Source organism: Sander lucioperca, chromosome 6 (assembly GCF_008315115.2).
Source record: "Sander lucioperca isolate FBNREF2018 chromosome 6, SLUC_FBN_1.2, whole genome shotgun sequence".
NCBI classification, from domain to species: Eukaryota; Metazoa; Chordata; class Actinopteri; order Perciformes; family Percidae; genus Sander; species Sander lucioperca.
Window position 1 is genome coordinate 9,676,169 of NC_050178.1, and position 19,261 is coordinate 9,695,429.

The window sequence follows — 19,261 nt, forward strand, 5'->3', positions numbered from 1 at the left end:
TTACCTCAATTATAACTTGTCTCCTGCTAGTTGTACTTCAGCACTTACTTTTAAAAAATAAGCATATGCCTATTTTTGAAAATATTTTTGTTGTATCTCTTTCGGTGTTGTAGTTTGTAGACGGTCCTGAAGCACTTGTCTTCCCGTCTAAACTCCAGAACTAAACACAGCTGAATTAGAACAACTTGTATGCATTTCTTTCACATCTACTGCAGTCAGATTCACTGACAAAACTTGCCCTGTTTCAGCCTCCTGTGTGCAAACTGTAGCAGGAGGATAACACGGTGTAGGCAAAACCGATTGTTTTCGTTTTTCTCGCTACGGACAGCACTCCAAATTTACAAACAACAGAGCTACGTGTTGAAATCGACCGGAATTCTCCTTTGATAAATATCCACTGGGCTCTTACTGATATGCTTTTACTCTTGCAGGTTCAGTACACAGTGCAAGCATTTATGTAAGTGTCAAAACACAATATACTTGACAAGCCATAATTAAGTGTCTTGTTTTTCCAGTATGTTTTCTTTCCAACATGAATTCACGGCTTATGTACCGCTAGTGTGTAAAACATACAGATGCTTATATAAGATAAGGTTCAAATGCCAAGGCAAGCAAAAATGGCTTTGTTCAGCTTTCAAAAAAATACCTTTCTGTTGTTACTTGTGTTCTTTCAGCTCTTTTCTATGTATTGCCTTTGGGAGGGTGTGCTTAAAGGTACAACAATGTAGTTGTATTCATGTACTATTAATTTTTAATTATTTGATCATTGTGAGTGTCCTATTATTATGTGTTAAACATACATTCAGTTGCATTTAAAAATATAATTGCCATTAAGTCAAGAGTTAAAATAGATCCATCAAAAATAGATGTGCTCAACTAATTATGATCTCTAATTTGCATTCCTGTTTTTTTTAACCCATTGAGCTACATGTATTCACACAATTTCTTCACTTCAATAATTTCCAGCCAACACAGTTACCAACAGTTAGAAGAGAAGAGAATAATACAGTGAATAATTTACTGTGGGCCAGGTTCATTTTATCCCCCTAAAAGTGAGAGCTGGACTGGGCTTGTCTACTGCCATTGAGGTACCTAAAGCCTGCTTCTAAATCATCTAGTAACTTTGTACTCTACTTTCACTTCCTCATGTATCCTTGAGACTTGACGTCAATTACTAGAAAAAAGTATCATCTCCAAAGCCCTCAACCCTTTCTCCAGTTACTGACTTGGGCTCTTCAATACACTGCTTGCTCCAAACACATCAGTAAATATATCATGTGCAGGTGACAAATTTGTTGAATTATGATATTGCTCAGAGAGGGGATGAGGGATGACAAATTGGGAAAAAGAGCAAATTGGATGACATGATGTGTAATGCTGAATTTGCCCTCTATACCTACATGTCTATTTTTATGTTTTTTTCAAGGAACAAATATAGTTAAAAATACTTGCTGAGAAAATTTCCTATCCATGTTGTTGCAGAGTCTTCCCTGCATTAACAGCTTTACACGCCAGAACAGGTTGCACAGGAAACCGGTGCCGATGGCACAGTACACCCATTTATAGACAGATCATTACCAGGTCTCCATGCCAAGTAGACCTAAGGCTTGTGTGCAACAGTGTAATATTATATTGCTCTGAAATGCTCAGTGTATGAAGTGGATCCCTCTGCTCCAGACCAGTCTCCTGATTCATGATGCATCAAGCCTCCTTTTTTAGAAAGAGCAAAAAAACTTTGTACACTAGTTCTGCAATATGCTCTTGAACTTGTTGACGGTAGTCCATCCAACTCGCTTTTGCATTTGCATTGGCTGGAAGCAGCTCTGATAGGCACCAGTGGCCTCTGGTTGTCTTGAGAGGGTCCTAAGTATAGTCGGCCTGAAGCTAAGGGCAGAGTCGGAGCAGTGTGTTGACAGACACCAGCGCTCTTCTACCATCCTGGGCCCGCGTGCACTGACAGCTGTCAACTACCTCGGTCCTCACCTGTCTTTTACAGAGACACACACATGCAACTACATGGATGCGTGAACACACACTGACACAAAGAATATTTTCTTTGCACACATGCATGCACACAAGCATACGTGTCTAAGTAGAAACACACACACACACACACAGTCTTAAAGAAGCAAGCTTTTGGCTCGGGCTCTTACTCCGGTTTATCCCTCCTGATCCCACTGCCCTTTCCTTTTTGTGTTTGTTTCATTCATATTCTCTCTCTCTCTCTCTCTCTCTCTCTCTCTCTCTCTCTCTTTCTCTCACCCCTCTCTCTCTCTCCCAGCAAAAGCTGGGGATACAGAGTTCCAGCCACCCATGAGATGAGCGATTTAGTAATTGTGCAGCTGGCAGCCCAGGCATGGAGGTCTGTGCAGCAATAGTGGACACTGTGGCATGCATAGGCACAAAGGCTAATCCAGTGGGGAAAGGAAAGAGAACGACAGAAAGACAAAGACAGAGAGACAGAGTAAGGAATGGACCAGGGCTACTTTATGAAAAAGGAATTTAACAAAAATCAATGTACGTAAAGAGAAAGTGAGAAAACAAATGAGTGGGTGCAGGTTCATTTTAGTATGTGGGTGAAGGCTTTTGAGTTTTGAAGAGTAGAAGCAGTATTGGCAGCATGGGAGAGACTGAACAAGGAAAGGGGAAGGGGGAGGGAGGGGGGATGAGATTTGAAGAGAAAGGGAGGGACGGGGGTGGAAAAGCAGCAATTAGTGTAATTAGGAGACCAGCTTTAGCAAGGCACTGACAATATGTCACCTCTCATTATAAACCAAAAGCAAACACAGCAGCCTAATGCAAGGCAGCACCCATTCTCTAGACAGTTCCCTGTGTCAATGCAGATTTTGTTCTCCCCAGTCACACTCGGCTGCATATCATTGACTTGCCAATACAACATGGGGTTTTGGATTCAGAATATAGAGTCCAGTTGAGAAGAGAGAGACCCAAACAATAGCAAGGTCCAACTAGCATGCTGCCGGTGTACAGGAGGCAGCCAAACAGAAAGCAGCCTGGATCCTTAAACTACATGGGGACTGATTCATTCAGATGGATGAAATGTGTTAGATGTTTGTGCAGAGGTGGTTTGAATTAAGAATTACATGTTGTGGTTAGTTGGAATTGATGTTTGGACAATTATGGCACAAGAACTGAATTATGCTTTGAAACTGTAGGCGATTTGCATCAACATTTCATCTGACAATTTATAGACTTTGCTAATATATGATTGCGCATTGAACATAATATTATTTTATCTATATCAAATACTGACATACAGTGCACAACATAACTGTAAACGTTGAAGTTGCATTTACATTGCAGAAATGTTTATTATTATTGAATGTTTGCCTGTTTAGCAGTCTCATCATTTATGAATATTTGCACAACTTCCATGAGCCAGTACACTTCTACACATGGTAACCCTTTTGCACTCCAGAGAAAACAGTTGTTTCGTAGTTTGTGTTCTTTTATGTAATTTATTTTTATTTTGTCAGTAAAGCAGCAAACAGGCCATTAAAACTTTACCATTGCTAGATAAACATTACATAAACAGACATGTTTTCTGTTGTGGCTCTTTTTTCACTCGTCTGTGACATGGCACGGGGCCGCTGAGCCAAGTGACTGTGACAAATTGGGATTGGAAATGACAATGTAGGCTATTTAATAAGCATGCTGGCGGGGATTGGACTCTGGTGTCGGGTTCACTCGAATAAGCACACCGTCTGAACTCCTCCTGGGCCGGGCTTTGATGGCAGCTTTCATCCATCTGATGGGGAGATTCTGGGAACAGAAGATGGTACAGGGTCTGTCTCGCTATCTACTGTGTGTGTGTGTGTGTGTGTGTGTGTGTGTGTGTGTGTGTGTGTGTTTGTGTTTGTGTTTGTGTGTGTGTGTGTGTGTGTGTGTGTGTGTGTGTGTGTGTGTTTTAATCTGTGCATGCTTGTGTGTGTGCATAGGGACTTTTTTGAGTAAATGCAAAATCCGTGCACATATCAATCTGAGGCAGAGATATACTGTGGCAAGCGAGTGGGCTCTGGGGGGGTGTTGGGGGAGTAAATGTGGCCATGTGTTAACCTCAGGCTATTAACTTCCAAATATAAACTCTTTCCTTCAGATAGTAATCACCTGTGCCAGGTTTTTCTTCACTGTGGCCACTGACATGAGAAGTTATTGTTACAGAGAAATGCAGCGACATTCCTTGTCACCAGGCTCAACTGAGTTGTCACATGTACTGTATATGTGTAAGAATGTGCAGAAAACACAAGAGAAGGTTAATGAAACATCATACATCTCAGAAAATAAATATATTTTAAAGTAATACAGGATGGAACTGAAAAACTATAAAGGGATGGAAGAGATAGACAAACGGATGGAGAAAAACAGGACAAACAGATAAACCTGCAGAGGGAGCCTAACTGAGGGAACCTGCTGAGACTGTTGAGCAGACAACAGGTGAAAAAGGAAATACAAGAACAAATAAAAGTGACAGTGGAGTGCAAAAGAAGAAAATGAGTGAGAAAGACGATGTGGCTAGGCAGACAGCATAAGAGATGATAGAAAAGTTGTAAGGGCAGGGTGATGGAAGAGAAGACTGAGTAGAAGTCAAAAGAAAAAGACTACAAAATAAAGTGACACAGAGAGAGCGGAAGGCTGAAAAGCAATAGGTTTTAGAACTTGTTGACAGTGAGTTCAGACAGACAAAGACAGAGAAGGCAAAGAGGTGCATGGAATATAGAATAAGATAGTGAAGGAAGGTGGGGAAGACAACTAATGGTAGGATGGGTGTGTGGTGTAAACGCTTGCAAAATGAAATGTTTATACTTAAAGGACAATTCTGGCGCAAAACGAACCTAGGGGTTATTAACAGATGTGTACCCACTCTGTCGTTCTCTGGGACATGTTTTCATGCTAATCGAATGTGTTTGTAGCTTGAAAGACGCTAGTGCGGACCGCTGATTAGCTTACAACGCTAGTATTCGGGGCACAGGGAAAGTAAAAACAAATCGCTATTTTGTACCACTAAAAAGGCTCAAAATATCACCAAACTTCAACGGTAGCATAATGAGGGTCGCTAAATGTTCACCGAAGCATTGACAACTTTGTAATTGTACAGTAAACACATTCAATTAGCATGAAAACATGTCCCAGAGAACGACAGAGTGGGTACACATCTGTTAATAACCCCTAGGTTCGTTTTGCGCCGGAATTGTCCTTTAAGTTTGCATTCATTTTCTGTGCATGTGTTTGTGTGGAAAACGTGTGTACATAGTTGTGTCTCTGAGTGAGTGTTCACACACAAATGTTTGTGAAAAGACATTTTCTGCTAATACATCATTCATCATTTACAACCAGAGTTTAACAGTGTTTCTGTGCAACAAAAAAAGCAGCCTCGTATATTTCAGTCAGTAATTCACAGTACTCATATGCACTCCACACAACTGACAAAGTGGCAGCTAATCTGATTGGTCAGGGAAGGCACAATTGAGAGGAGAGCGGGCTAATGGCAGAGCAGAGAGGCACAGATAAGCTTATCATAGTAAAAATAAAAAATCAGAAAGAAACTTGTTTTGGAAACAAACTCAAATTGGCCACTGACCAATCAGCTGGTGTGCATCAGTCAACAACAAATCCTTAATGTTGAACCTTTTACTAGCTGCAGAAAAATCATAACAATGGATAAAATTACCTCCAGGTTCCATTTTTTTTTCTCATTGTTCAAATATGTTCTATTGTGTGTATTTTATACTGCAGTGTTTTTTTTTCCTTTATTTCATACATTCTTTAGATACAAGCTTCCCAGAATATGGGTCATTTTTCCCCCCATAAAAGAAAGGAATTTCATATATTCTCCCCTTCCCCCTCCATGTTGCATTGCCCCCAATCCCCAACAACTGATCAGATCTGTTTCAAACATTAAACAAAATATTGAATTCATTGCCACATGAAATAGCACTGCTCAGTTGTGCTTTTATGATAAAAAATAACACATAACATAATTAGAACAAGCTATAATGTAGACCAAAAAAATACATTAGTTTCTCAGTCTATAAAGAATGATTATTTCTAAGCTGAACAAAAGATGCAGACAAAAATATGTATTTGGGATAATTCAGTTATAATTTACTTGCTGCTTTGAGACCAGTTTTGCATAGAGCATATTGGCTAGCTGCCTCACTCAACTCTGTCTCTCTTTTGAGGGCACTGTCACTATAAACAACAATGTACAACAACCATTATGAAGCTTTATTTGTAAAGGTACAACTAACCATAGTCACCGATTAGCCCATTAAAGAAGCTAAATAGAATCAACATTTAACACATTATAAGCCCCAAGATACCCAATGTAATGTGATGAAGCCAGTAATCAACAGTATGTAAACACACCTTATATGAATTAAAGGATGATAGTTTCAACACACAATGACCACACAAATATGGCCGCCATAAGATCTCTACTCTAATTAAGTTATTAATTTGGTCCAATTAGGAACACAACAGTCATTAGAGCCTTTTAGTTTGACGTGTTGCCAGAAACATACCCGATCACTAATGAGAAATGTCGGCACACTACTTTCGTCTTATCCACTTGTTTTTGTCCGTTGTTGTTTTTCAGCGGGAAACCGAAGTGTTCCCAAACAGGAGACCTTAATGATAACGGAGGGTCTTCAAGCTCTGGCTTCTCTACATTGGCTATGACGCTGGCTAGCGAGAGGCTTGGCTGGGATAAGCGTACTGTGTGCAATGTGTGTGTAAAGCGCTCAAAGTGCATAGCGGAGACTAAACAAACTTCTGGTCCGCCACTTAATATGTTCGTGTGGGAACTTGGAAGGACTGAAAGTCCTGTACTGAAACGGTCCGGTACAAATACATGCACTCATAACAGTCATGCAACATATCCTTAGTTTCAGGCAAACATCTACAGTAAGCCAAACGTAATTGCTGTGTCAATCACCAACATAACGATAAAGAAGAAGTATCTTTACATCATGTTACACTTTGACAATGACATCATTGTGTGCTGAACAGGAGTTTGGGATGCTCTCTCTAACAATAGTAATGGTAGTATAATATTATACAACAACAGTGTTTATTTTCACTTTAATTATTTAAGTACTTTTTAGGCAGTTTTGACTTCAGCACTTGAAAACATATTTTTCAATTTAAAATGACTATTTTATTTTGCATAATGTTTTTTTTTTTTTTTTTTTAGCAATTATTTAGTTATTTATGTATTCAATTATTGTTTTCTCTCATTCATATTTTTGGTCAGAGCAGCATGTCAGCCAATGAGGACAAAGGGCCCCTGGTCAAATGCATTGTAACACACACCCACACACATTGCGTGCTTGCATGCCTGTAAATGTTTGTGTGTGTGTGTGTGTGTGTGTGTGTGTGTGTGTGTGTGTGTGTGTGTGTGTGTGTGTGTGTGTGTGTGTGTGTGTGTGTGTGTGTGTGTGTGTGTGTGTGTGTGTGTGTGTGTGCGTGCGTGCGTGCGTGCGTGCGTGCGTGCGTGCGCCAGAGAAACAGAGAGGGCTGTCTGCCGGCCATTGGCACCATGCCTATCAGTTCGCAGTGATCAGTCTTGCCTGGCTGTCGTCTGTCCACTGCCAGCTGTCAAAGGGCGTGCTCTGGGCATGCCCAATGATGAGAGGCTGCAGCCATGCTTTATAATCAATCCAGCACTCTAATAGGTCACGTATGGCTGCACAGTGCTCGCCAAAAGCTTTGGATTGGAGAATGAGTAGAGTAGGGAATGGAGAGACATACTGGAGAGGAAAAAGAGAGATACACAGGAAGACACAGATATGCCAGCCATATTTTCATCATCAACAAGTTTTGCTAGCCACTGCAAGAAAGAGAAAGAGCAGTAATTGACATGTCACTATTCTGCCTCCTTTAGTGAATGCTTCTGACTCCACTGTAGTGATGCCAAAGTTTGAGTAAAACCAGAACACACTAACGTAACTCTCATTTTCTCTTTTTTCACCTCTGACTCATTAGAGTTCCCTACTAAAAGACCTACATGCAATCATGAGTAAATGTGTACACACTTAATGAAATTCCCTAAGTGGGGAGGCAGAACAGAAGGAGGAGATTCATTGGAGGAGTGTTTGATTTTGTTTTTAGATACCAAACATTTGGTGCTCAGCAAATGTTTCAGTTTGCAAAGCAACTTCTGGGCCATTGGTGCACGCAGAAAAAATATTTGACACAAATGCTTTCTAATTAAACATACTCAAACTGCCTGCCGCACTGTTAAGTCATCTACTGTAAGGGAAAGGGAACAAGGAAAGTGTAGATAGGCAAAAATGAATTAATTCTATCCTCCCAATGCTGTTTGCCTTTGAGGCACAGAGGAATAAACAGTATGCTTTCTGTTGCTTTGAAGTTATTACTCCACAGCTCAAAAATATCTAATTGGAAACTTGAAAAGAAATATTTTTTGATCAATGTAAGTCAAGTGAGGGACTTAAGATGAGTTTTCTCTCTTTTTTTGATCAAATATCATTCAATGCACAATAAGAGATTCACTAGTTTTTATCATACTTAAGGTATTTGAATCAGGAGATACTTAATTTAAGCGTGAAATAAATTGAATTAACATGGTGCACAATAGGTTGAAATGTTTGTCTATGGTGATTAACTCCATTGCAATGTTATATTTATAAGTGGTATTTATAAGGAGTCTAACCAGTGGTGGTGGTGATGAAGGACTGAAGGAAGAGCCTGAAGATCTGGATGGATGTGATGTGAAGCGGGGCTTCTGATGGTGGAAGAAACCTGGGCGCTGGGAATGATGAGAACTGGAGGTGAATGGGGGTGGTTGCATTGATATTGCCTGAAATGACAACTGACAGCAGCAGAGAGTCAAACAGATTGAAGGTTTGATTGCAACAACATGTTAGCTCACGGAGATTGTGGCAAAATCTGGTTGGTTTAATTTAACGCCCAGAGTCAGCTGATCAAGTTGGGAGAAAGAGAGGGAGAGAGAGAAAATGTAAAGCAAAGTATTATCTAAATAAACTTAGGCTAAGCTTTATATGAATTTTTCAAATTGAGATATAAACCCTTAATTTGAATTTGTGTTGTAATTGACTCCTACACAATGTGAAGCATTTAGATTAAGTCTCGACCCTTAAGAGTGGTCTATTCTGATCTATTGTGTACTAAATAGGGCATGGGTGCAAAATTGTACAGGCTTGCAAGAAGTGATATAATTTACAGAAAGAACATTAAACAATAAAAATCTCATGTGTGTTTCTCGATCCACAGTGATCTGCAAACACCAGGCAGATGAGCAGGCACCTGCTTGTTTATTGTCAAAGTTCATACCTGAAATATCATTGTGTTAATAACCTGTGTGGGGCTGCAATGGTGTGGGCGTGTTGCTATAGGTAACAATGATGTGAAATTAAAGATCCAGGAAGTCCAGTTTCCAGAATCTCAGACACACAGTTTTATACCCCTTTCTAGAGATTGTACATCTCTAGAAAGTTACCATGGCAGCAATAGTTTAACTAATTCATCTTGATGATTGCAAGGGGAACAGTAGAATTAGCACAATTTTACATTGCTCACATCAGGGTAATTTACCTGCAATCTGCATGCATTTGATTGACCATTGCAGTGTGTTCCCCAATGATGCTGCATTGTGAAATAAGTCCTGAATGCAGCAGGGCTACCGTCAGTAGCCGTTTCAACAAAGCTGATGCAGAGGGGTTCAAAGAAAGAGGCAGACAAGAGAGATTACTAACCCCAGGGTTCTTTGCGTCTCTAGTGGGAGGCAATGCAGCGGGCAGACAGGCAGTGATTTGACAGTAGGATGGTCTGTTTGTGTGCAGACAGTCAGCTACTACCTTGGCTTACAGCGACTGTGGAACTGGAGACACAGCCATGTTGGAACTTGCTGTTTAACAACACAACAGGGGTGGCCTGGCTACAGAAGGACACAGCTCTGCCTCAGCAGAGGATGATAATATTGTGTCATCTCCACTGCCAGGCAGCGTCGATTGGCTATCATCCTCTGCAGGGGCAAGTGGTGGATCTTAGAAACGGGCACAGGGAGTAGTCAGAAGAGCCCAGTCACATTCTGTCTCACTTGTGTCAGAGCAAAGCTGCAGAATGCTGGAAAATAAGCCTATTACTGCCAACAAGCACACTCCTACTATTAGTGGACGCAGGCAGTGGCATGTTCAATGCAGACGCACACAGTGCACCACTGGTGTTGCTCTGCCATGCCAATCAGTCCAGGGAACAATAGGGATAGTCTGCCTGTGTCGAGAGACAAAGTTGTCCTTGACTGCTAAATTTTCTCTCTGGAGTTCAGTGTTGTTATGTCTAGTCCTGAAGGAATGTGTATGGGGAATGGGGTTAGAGCAGCCATTTTCTGCCCCCAATGGCTCTTGGCAGGCTCATCGTTGATTACCTGACTGTGAACGTACAAATTTCAGTTAATGGTTCCTGCAGTCAGGTGTGGTCATAAGGTGGTTATAGGGTTCTGTTAATCTATGTAACGTTCAACCAATTATTATTGTGAAAACAACGCAACAACGTTTTTAGCTATGTAAAAGTCTCAGCCTCTTCTCTAATTTCCTCTTTCAGCCATACCAGCGTTCTGATGGCCACTTTGGTCCAGACCAAAATATCTATGAATATATATATGATATAAAACTAACCAATGGATTTCCATGAAATGTATTGAAATCATTCATGGTCCCTAGAGGATAAAGTCTGCTGACTTTGGTGATCCTCAGACTTTTCCTATCCCTCCATCATGAAGTTGACATCGTAGTTTTTTTAGTAAAATATCTTAACTATCGGATGGATTGCCATGGGATGTGGTACACACATTCATATCCCCCTCATTGTAATGACTTTGGTGATCCCTGACGAGAGCCTAGCCGCACACACAGGGACGCGAAGCAGCATACAAACATGCAAAAGTTTAAAAATAAAAAATGTTACAATGTGAAATAGTATTATGATGTGATATGCTCGCACGCTTTCACTTTACGCACGAGCAGATCAGTTTCTTTTCTCCTTCCTGCTCAGCGCCAAGGTACAAACACACCTGGCATTTAAAGGGAATGGGAGATGACACTCTGATTGGTTTATTGCATGTTACGCCTAAAACACACCTATGATTAATTAAGCCATGAAGTACAACCCTTTTGAACCATGCGCATTTTACATTTAACTCAAAGCAGTGTTGTGCCTAAGTACTGCCTTATGGAGCCTCTAGCTTGGCTGTATATTCTTGTAAGTCTGTATTTTGCAAGTCTCCCAACATTTGCAATACTGGAGTACCATTCAAGATCAGTATTAGTCACCTTACAAGTTCCACATTATGTGTAATTGCTGCACTGTTACTGAATTGGATGCAACAAATCAACCCCTGCATCACATGACTGAATACACCGTATATGCGATAACATTACTGATATGTTATATGTGCGATTCCCCACATAGTTCCTCCATTAACAACACCAACTGTACCAAGTGAAGGAAGAGGTCTAAGCTTTTTAACTGAACTGTTTGCTGTGGATACTAGACACCCCCAGAGCAGTTGGTTTCCAATACCATGGACATTGCCTTGACCAACAGTCTGAGAAGGAATTATTTCCGGAAGCTCCAAGCACGCTACCAGGCAGGAGGAGAGTGAGATTAGAAGTCCTATCCCAGCCGGCAGAAATACAATAGGTTAAACCACCTGCTGGCCTGGGGAGCTTTTCTTCGACTGGTCTTGCAATCTTCCTTTCTTGAGACCGTGAGGCCAGAGACAGACTAAATGTTATTGTTTCTCCTTTTTCAGTCATCCGCTTTTTGTTCTGAATGTTTCAAAGAGACCATTAATCACACTCACAGCCACACACACACACACAGTCTGTTTCGTTCCCTCCTTTAACCTTTCACTCATTATTTCATTTTTCAGTTCTTTCTTTCATTCTCTTTTTTGTCTTGCTTGTTCTCATTTACCCTCCCTCTAACCCATCTCTTTCTCTCTGTGTCTCTGCTCCGTCAGCTCTGTCTTTCTGTCTAACCTCTGTGAATGTTTCACAACAGCAGAGGACCGTATCTGCTCCCCCCCTACCGCTCCCCAATGTTTGTCTGAAGTATTAGGTGGTTGTTGCCTTATTGGATAGAATTAATTGATTAATACTTTTATCCAATTAGTGCTCCCTCATGCAATTAATCAGCTGGCTGATGTTGGGGCCGCTCCGTCAGTCGGACGGAAGGCAGACAGATGCTTTGGGTCTGGTGTGTGATGAACAATGACCTCTCTCTCTCTCTCTCTCTCTCTCTCTCTCTCTCTCTCTCTCTCTCTCTCTCTCTCTCTCTCTCTCTCTCTCTCTCTCTCTCTCTCTCTCACTCACTCTCTCTCTCTCTCGCTCTCCTTCCTATTTTGCACACACCTGGTGTCCTGTCCTCTTTTCACTGTGCTCACATCGCTCTCCAGCTCACAGCACATTGTTAGAATTCTTGCTGAACACAAGAAGCGCTAGTGGAAAAAACAGTTATGTTCAGATAATCCTAATAAAACCAACATATCATGGGTTTTGTGTCTCAGAACACACAGAGGTAAAACAAACATGGTTTGTTTGAGGATTTTTTTTCTTTCATTCATTGCAAATTGCACATTCAACACTATTCATGCTATATGGAATAAAAAAATAGATGTAATTCTAAACCCTGACTGATTTTGAGGCTCAGAAGGACCTTCAAAAGTATCAAGTAGAAAACATTTACAGATTCAGCCTAAATTGCAATTATAATATCAATTTTCTTTTTGTGTCTTGCAGGTTTGTCCTATTCCTGCCTTTGAGTCACTGATAGAGTTGTCATGATGGCCAATGAAATACCGTAGGACCTTTGAAGAATTAACTTTCCAAACCACTGGATTGTTCTGGAGGGAAAAACCATCGAAGATCAAACAAAATCACCAACAGTAAAATTAGGTGGCCTTTTCTCAGTCCAAGGATTCTGCTTCAGGAGGCACTACTATTCATGACTTTTGAGGAACTGGACTACAGAAGAGTTTTCTTTCTCAAAAAAGTTCAATATACTCATTTTTAGACAGCTTAGTATTAAACCACCTGAAACACGCACCAACCATTGGCCGTGACATGGCTAAAAGTGAAATCAGATGCACTGAAGCGGAAAAAGGGGCGTGTCCCTCACAGCCATTGTATCCCTGTTTTCCCCTCATTTCCCCACTGATCAGGGAGATAATCCAGTAAAATTCGTTTTTGTTGCCTTCAATAATTCAGCTTGAAAGACAGAAAAAAGTCAGTGTGTTTCACTACTTTAGATCAGAATTGGAAAAAAGTGCTTATAAAAGGTGGGGCAGATACTATCAGAGAATCAGAATGACTGACATGTTACTCAAACAGATATTCTGCAGGTGTTAGGAAGCCAATATGCGCCACATCGTGCCCTGTATTCAGCAGATAACCTCAGATATATTTGTGATCTCATGGATTAACTTTCAAGTTCTTGCACAAAGACCTTTTAAGTTTGCCCTTTTGGACCTTTATTTGGTATAAAACTATAACCAAAAAATCTTCTGTCTACATGCACCTTTTATGTTACATGTAGACCCAGGCTCAATTTCTTCCTTTTTTTCTTTTCCTCTTTTTATTTTTTCAAACAAAATGTCTCCTTCTTGGACAGCAGGAGCTTGGACACTTTTGGCAGCATTGGGTTTTCTTAGCTGCTGTAGTTTTGGCTGGTGTGAGGCCTCAAGGACTAGTGGTTCGACCTCAGGAGGGAGTAGACAGGAGGAAGGACCCTCGTCATTGGAAAGAGTGAAGAGAGGATGGGTGTGGAACCAGTTTTTTGTGGTGGAGGAGTACACAGGCACAGAGCCGCTATACGTAGGAAAGGTAAGACATTTCATTTTGTCATGTAAATATATTTAAAAAAACTTTGCAAATAAGATCTGATTCCTTGAACGGAAGGGATTTAAAGTTAAAAAGGGTGCAAATGTCTGCATGCATCTGTTGCCAGGATTAATACATTATTTTCTTCTTTTTTTCAACATTTTTTTTTTTTTTTTTGCCTTTAACCATGAGCAGAAAGATTCCTCAGATTCCTCCGAAGCAAAAACTGTTGTTGTCCTTAAGAATCAGAGGCCCAAAACCAAAATATACAGCAGCCCCAACAGGCTTCCAATGGCAGATATCTGTTTATGGATTAATTTATTATTTGAGGAGATACAAAAATTCTCATCCATCTTGTTGTATACATAGTGACGCACACAAGTTCAATAAGCCGCTAAAATATTTGCAGTTAGGGTAATTGTTACTACAATGACATGGGTTTCCATTATTACTGTCTCCTGCTTATAATTGTATCTACTAAAGTGATTCAAAGGGGTTACACAGCCATATTTGAAAGATTTGAGAACTCCACTACTGTAAGGCCATAGTCTGTTCACTTATATGATTGCATAAACTGTCACTCCCCCATACAAATATCTATAATAATCCAGTTACATAAAAGAGAATCTTATTTCATGAAATCATTTAAAAAAAAATACAGAATGTTCCTTATTTTGCCAGTGTCCAATGCTGTATTGAAATTTTTTATTAAGATATCAGCACTGTCTGACACATCTACAACAACCTATATCATTGTTGTTAGTAATTTTCCATTACATTAATCTCACCTTAAGCACAATAATTGCATTTCGATGTGGAAAAAACATAAACATTAAAGGTCTAATCCTGTGCATTCCAATTCCAACAATAACCACAACCGGTGCTCAGTGCATTTGAGTTGCAGTTCAAACAGCAGGCTGTGGAGAGCCTACTGTAACCTACAATGAAGAATTCAAGTACAAAACACTAACTATGAAGGTGTACAGCTGGACTGGAGTATGCAACAACGTTAGCCGTTCACTGAATAAGACGTGTAAACCCCCTGCCCATTTCCAGCATGTGAGGTTATTGGTTTGCATCGCTCCGGGGTTGTGACCCAGGTCGTATCTGATTTGTCATGACCATGGCTCAACCCGTGTTGACTGGCTTGGTTTGAGTTGACAAAAGAATGGTTGAACACAGGTCAGATAACTCTGGTCTGACCCTGGTCATTGGTGTAAAAGAGGTATAACAGACACTAGCAAAAAAATAAATAAAAAAACACGCCGGTCATGGGTTTAAAGGTCCAATATGTAATATATTTACTGTATTTAATCAAAAAAATACCACAATATGTCATCAAATATTAAGGAAACATGCTAAGTTGAAATACTATCTTATCTGACAACAATGCTAAAGCCGGTAATTTCTTCTTTGAAATTTCCATTCCGTGACGGAATGTCTGTTTTTATTTTGGCCTGTGTGTTGTATTCAACTGCTCATTTTGACACCGGGGTTGCCAGACAAAACACGCAAAAACAACGTGCTGGCTGCAGCCATGGTCGCAGCAACCACACAAACTGGATGAACAGAGATACATTTGCATGACCAGAGACGTGGTAAAACACAGGTAATATTGGAAATGCATTTAAAAGATGGAGACAGCTTAGAGCCTAAAAGGACGGCGAGTTGGCTAATTACCTCCTAAATAGGTAAGCGTTGAGCTTCATTAATTTCTATCATGGCTAACGTGGTAGGATGGGCATTTTCAGTAATTTCAACATTCATGTGCTTGCATGAAATTATATAGTACTCAAGTTAGTTACTCGCAAAAAAATGAGACGAGACACACCTGGTGAAGTGAACGTTACCGGAGGACCGGGCAAGCGGGTGAGCCACGGCTGTTTACAACTACCGTGATAGACATATAACAGAAACCGCAAGTTTGAGTTCCTCATAATGGAAACATGCAGTTTAACTTTGGCTAAACAACCGTATAGCCTGAATTGTTGGATTGGGACACGGCTTATGTTCTCTACAGGTTGCTCTGCAATGTATGTAACGTTATGTTATGTTATGGAATATTATTGTGGCTAATGTTACCATCGGCAGCTTCAAAGTTATGAGATGTTGGACAGTAAGATGATTCCCACCTTGTTACAAACTGGCATGCAACCATAATGTGTGATACAGTGTATAGACAAGCTGTATAACGGGGTCTAGAAAGTAGCAGTACCGAAAATCTCCCCCCTGCCGAAATTATTCTCCCGCTTTTGTTCAGTGGCCATAGTCGACAAACGGTGACTGTGCCCTGGGTACAGAGGACTGCAAGCTTGCGATCTTTTTAGTGGCTGTTGCAGTGAGGTTAAGCCGAGAAAGGGTGGCTGTCAGTCGGGCACAAAGCTCCGCAAGGTTGCAGTCTTTTTAGCAGTCGTTGTTGGTACGTTTAGCCAATAAAAGGTCAGCCGAGTACAGACCTCCGCGAGAGTACTGGCTTTTATAAACATAAATGTAGCAGAATCTAGCTACTCCACTGCGTTGTGGAGTAATGGCTGGCAGTGCAAGACCATCAAGCTAACATTGACATTGTGGAACGTTGGGTTTAGCGTTTGCAACCTGGCAACCCCCGTGAACTTCAACACTGCGGAGGAGACGACTTAGTTTGGACTGCAGTAAACATTTTAAACTCTAGCTGTCAGTATTACATATTTGACCTTTAAGAACGAGAAGAGATAGAGATCAAGTCCCAGTGGTTTTCTGCAGTGAACCTCTGAAAGGTGCTCTTTCACCAGTTGTTCTCCAGTTTCAACAGTAAAACCCTTTGCCAGTGCAAAGACAAAGCTCTGTCTCCATTACATATCAAAACATCAATACTGTCTCTTTTTCTAACACCATTTTTGGTTTGGAAAGCCCTGGCATGCTGTAACTGTGACCTCGTGCAGTTGAAGAGAAGCAGCCATTTTAAAAGAGTGTCTACCTTCAGCTTTTAGAAGTTTTGTAATTCCTGTGCAGTGTAGGAGTTACAGTGGTTTTGAGTTTTGTTTCACTCCCACATTTCTGTTCTCATTGTTATCTACAGATAGAAAGTGAACATAATTGTTCTCTGATCCACTCTGCTTTGTTGTGCTGTAGAACCTCTGGAAGCTGTAAAAATCCATTGGCTTTTTTTATGCAAACTGAATACTTCCTGCTGATGCTTAATTTGAAAAGCTTGGTGAACCAATGGAAATGTTTCTGATGAAGCAGCTATACTGCATTTTGACAAAGGAAATGTTGCCCAGGCAGTCTGAACACTTTAATGTATAATACATACAGATTTTGACATTCCTTGGTATCAGCTTCAAGTATTACTAGAAGACAAAAGGATGGAAAGAAGAGGCAACCTTAATCCTTTATCATGTTATCAATGACCTTTTAATGTGCCATTTCCATTACATATGGAAAAATTCGGCAGTGGGCCTGAATCACAAGTTCTAATCCTTACAAATAACACATAATTTAGCTGATTTACCTCAAGAGCTGTACCTGCCTTTCCACCAGAAGAACCAAGGTCTAAATTTAGTTCCTTTGCCCTAGTTCCTGAATCACAAAATGGCTCTGCTGGAAGGAAGTACTTTCTGATCGCCAAGGAACTATCAGGGCAGATTTTACAGTTCACTGGTCAAACTCATCTCCTGGTGTGTAACTTCATTCACACAGTAAGCGACAAGAGAGTAAACGAGAAAAAAACAAACATCATTTGCTCATTGTTTCAATGTGATTACCTAATAAAGCAAGAATAACGGACTATAAGCACTCATATCATAGCTACTTTGGAGGCAGGCACTCTAGAGTTTTCAGACTCCTTTTCCACCTTTGCGTGTGTTCTTTGCATGTGGGCATTACATCCAGCCTGTGTTATTGTTTTGATGTGTGTGAAAACTGTGTTTTAAACATAACTGTCATTTTTTTAATTCGTTATTAGACAAATTTGTACCCTGGTACTTTAATTTCTGCGGCTCCTTTGTTCCTGGAACAATTTGGTCAAACAGCGGCATTACTCATTGATGACAAACCTCAGCCATGTACTTCTCTTTGATGTTGATGTTGAGGACAATATCTTGACACCAGAAATGTGATTATTGAATGTTATTACTCTAATGTAATTATAGAGAACGAGCATATGTCAAATCGAATCTGTTTGCTATCATCTTGGTGCCATTTGTTACATTTGGGAATATTGTTGCCTTCTTTTTTTCCCCCTCTTCTCGTTCACATTCCATTCATCAGCTGCTTCTCAAATGAACTTTATTGAGTTGATCAGAGTGGACAGCATGTACGATTTGATTGCCTTACATAGAACGTGATCTGAAAAGACGGGATATTAATTCAGACAGCATGAGACTCAGCGATGAGTCACACACATCAATCATGTGATTCCCTTTGTTTCTAATCATTTAGACATGGCAATTGACCAGCTAATATTGCATCTGCATATATTGATCTCTCTATTCCTACAAATGAATGAAGATGTTCTACACAACAGGGTCGGGTGTTGCAGAATAATTACCCTTTGGCCATTGTTTGTCTGCCATTGTAATTGCGCTGCATTCCTGCTGGCAAGACCAACAACATGGCCAACAGGCAGTGCTGTCTGTCTGCTGGGGGACAGAAAGATAGACAGAGAGAAATTGAGTGGTACATGAGGAAAGAAATGAAGGAAGAGGGCAGGTTGCAAAGGGAGACTGTGGAAGAAGAGACTTCATACACTTGTGATTCATTACAGGACAGGGTGCCAGGGGAAGTGAACTGATATAAAAGGGCTGAGGGGAGCTCGAGGGAGTGACACAGCAGGAGGAGAAGAGAGATGGTTTTATTAATATAATTATCTAAAGTTATTGCACTTCATGTGACTAGGGCACTGTCTAGTGCTATCAGTGGTATTAATGGTTTGTGTGAGTGTGGATGTCTGTGTATAACTCTCTCTCACACACACAGATGGACTCTGCTGGATGTTTGGTATAAACACTGTAAATTGAGCAGTAGAGGATTAAAGCCAAGGAGTGTGCCTCTGTACTGGATAATTACGAAAAGCTTTTTTTCATCTTACTTTACCACAACTCAGCAAACTTGCCAAGTTTGCTCCGTCTCACACTTTGGCTGCCACTACTCTGCTAATGAAATCAGATTAACCAATAAAATGATCACTCGCATGACATTAAACTGACAGCTTTGGACAATACGTTTAAATAATAAATCCTTGAATAATTAAATGATGCAACTATATTTTTCTTCTTGCCAGCTACTTTTCAAAAATGTGTTGTAACAAAAGGAAGGGAATGGGGAACACACAGGAAGTGTACTTTTGCAAAGTTGCTGTTGAGCCCAGATAATCCTAAATGGCTGTTGTTAAAGGAAGTAAA

General features: G+C 40.4%; 1 protein-coding gene across 1 annotated transcript in view; it reads left to right on the forward strand.

The window, feature by feature from the left end:
• The first annotated feature begins 419 nt into the window (after positions 1 to 419).
• LOC116051403 (cadherin-22) overlaps positions 420 to 19,261 on the forward strand; it is a 108,270-nt gene continuing 89,428 nt past the window's right edge. Inside the window, exons 1-2 of the mRNA XM_031301804.2 lie at positions 420 to 431; positions 13,165 to 13,883. Of these exons, the coding sequence (XP_031157664.1) occupies positions 13,584 to 13,883 (300 nt within the window). The 5' untranslated portion in view covers positions 420 to 431; positions 13,165 to 13,583. The remainder of the gene's footprint in view (positions 432 to 13,164; positions 13,884 to 19,261) is intronic.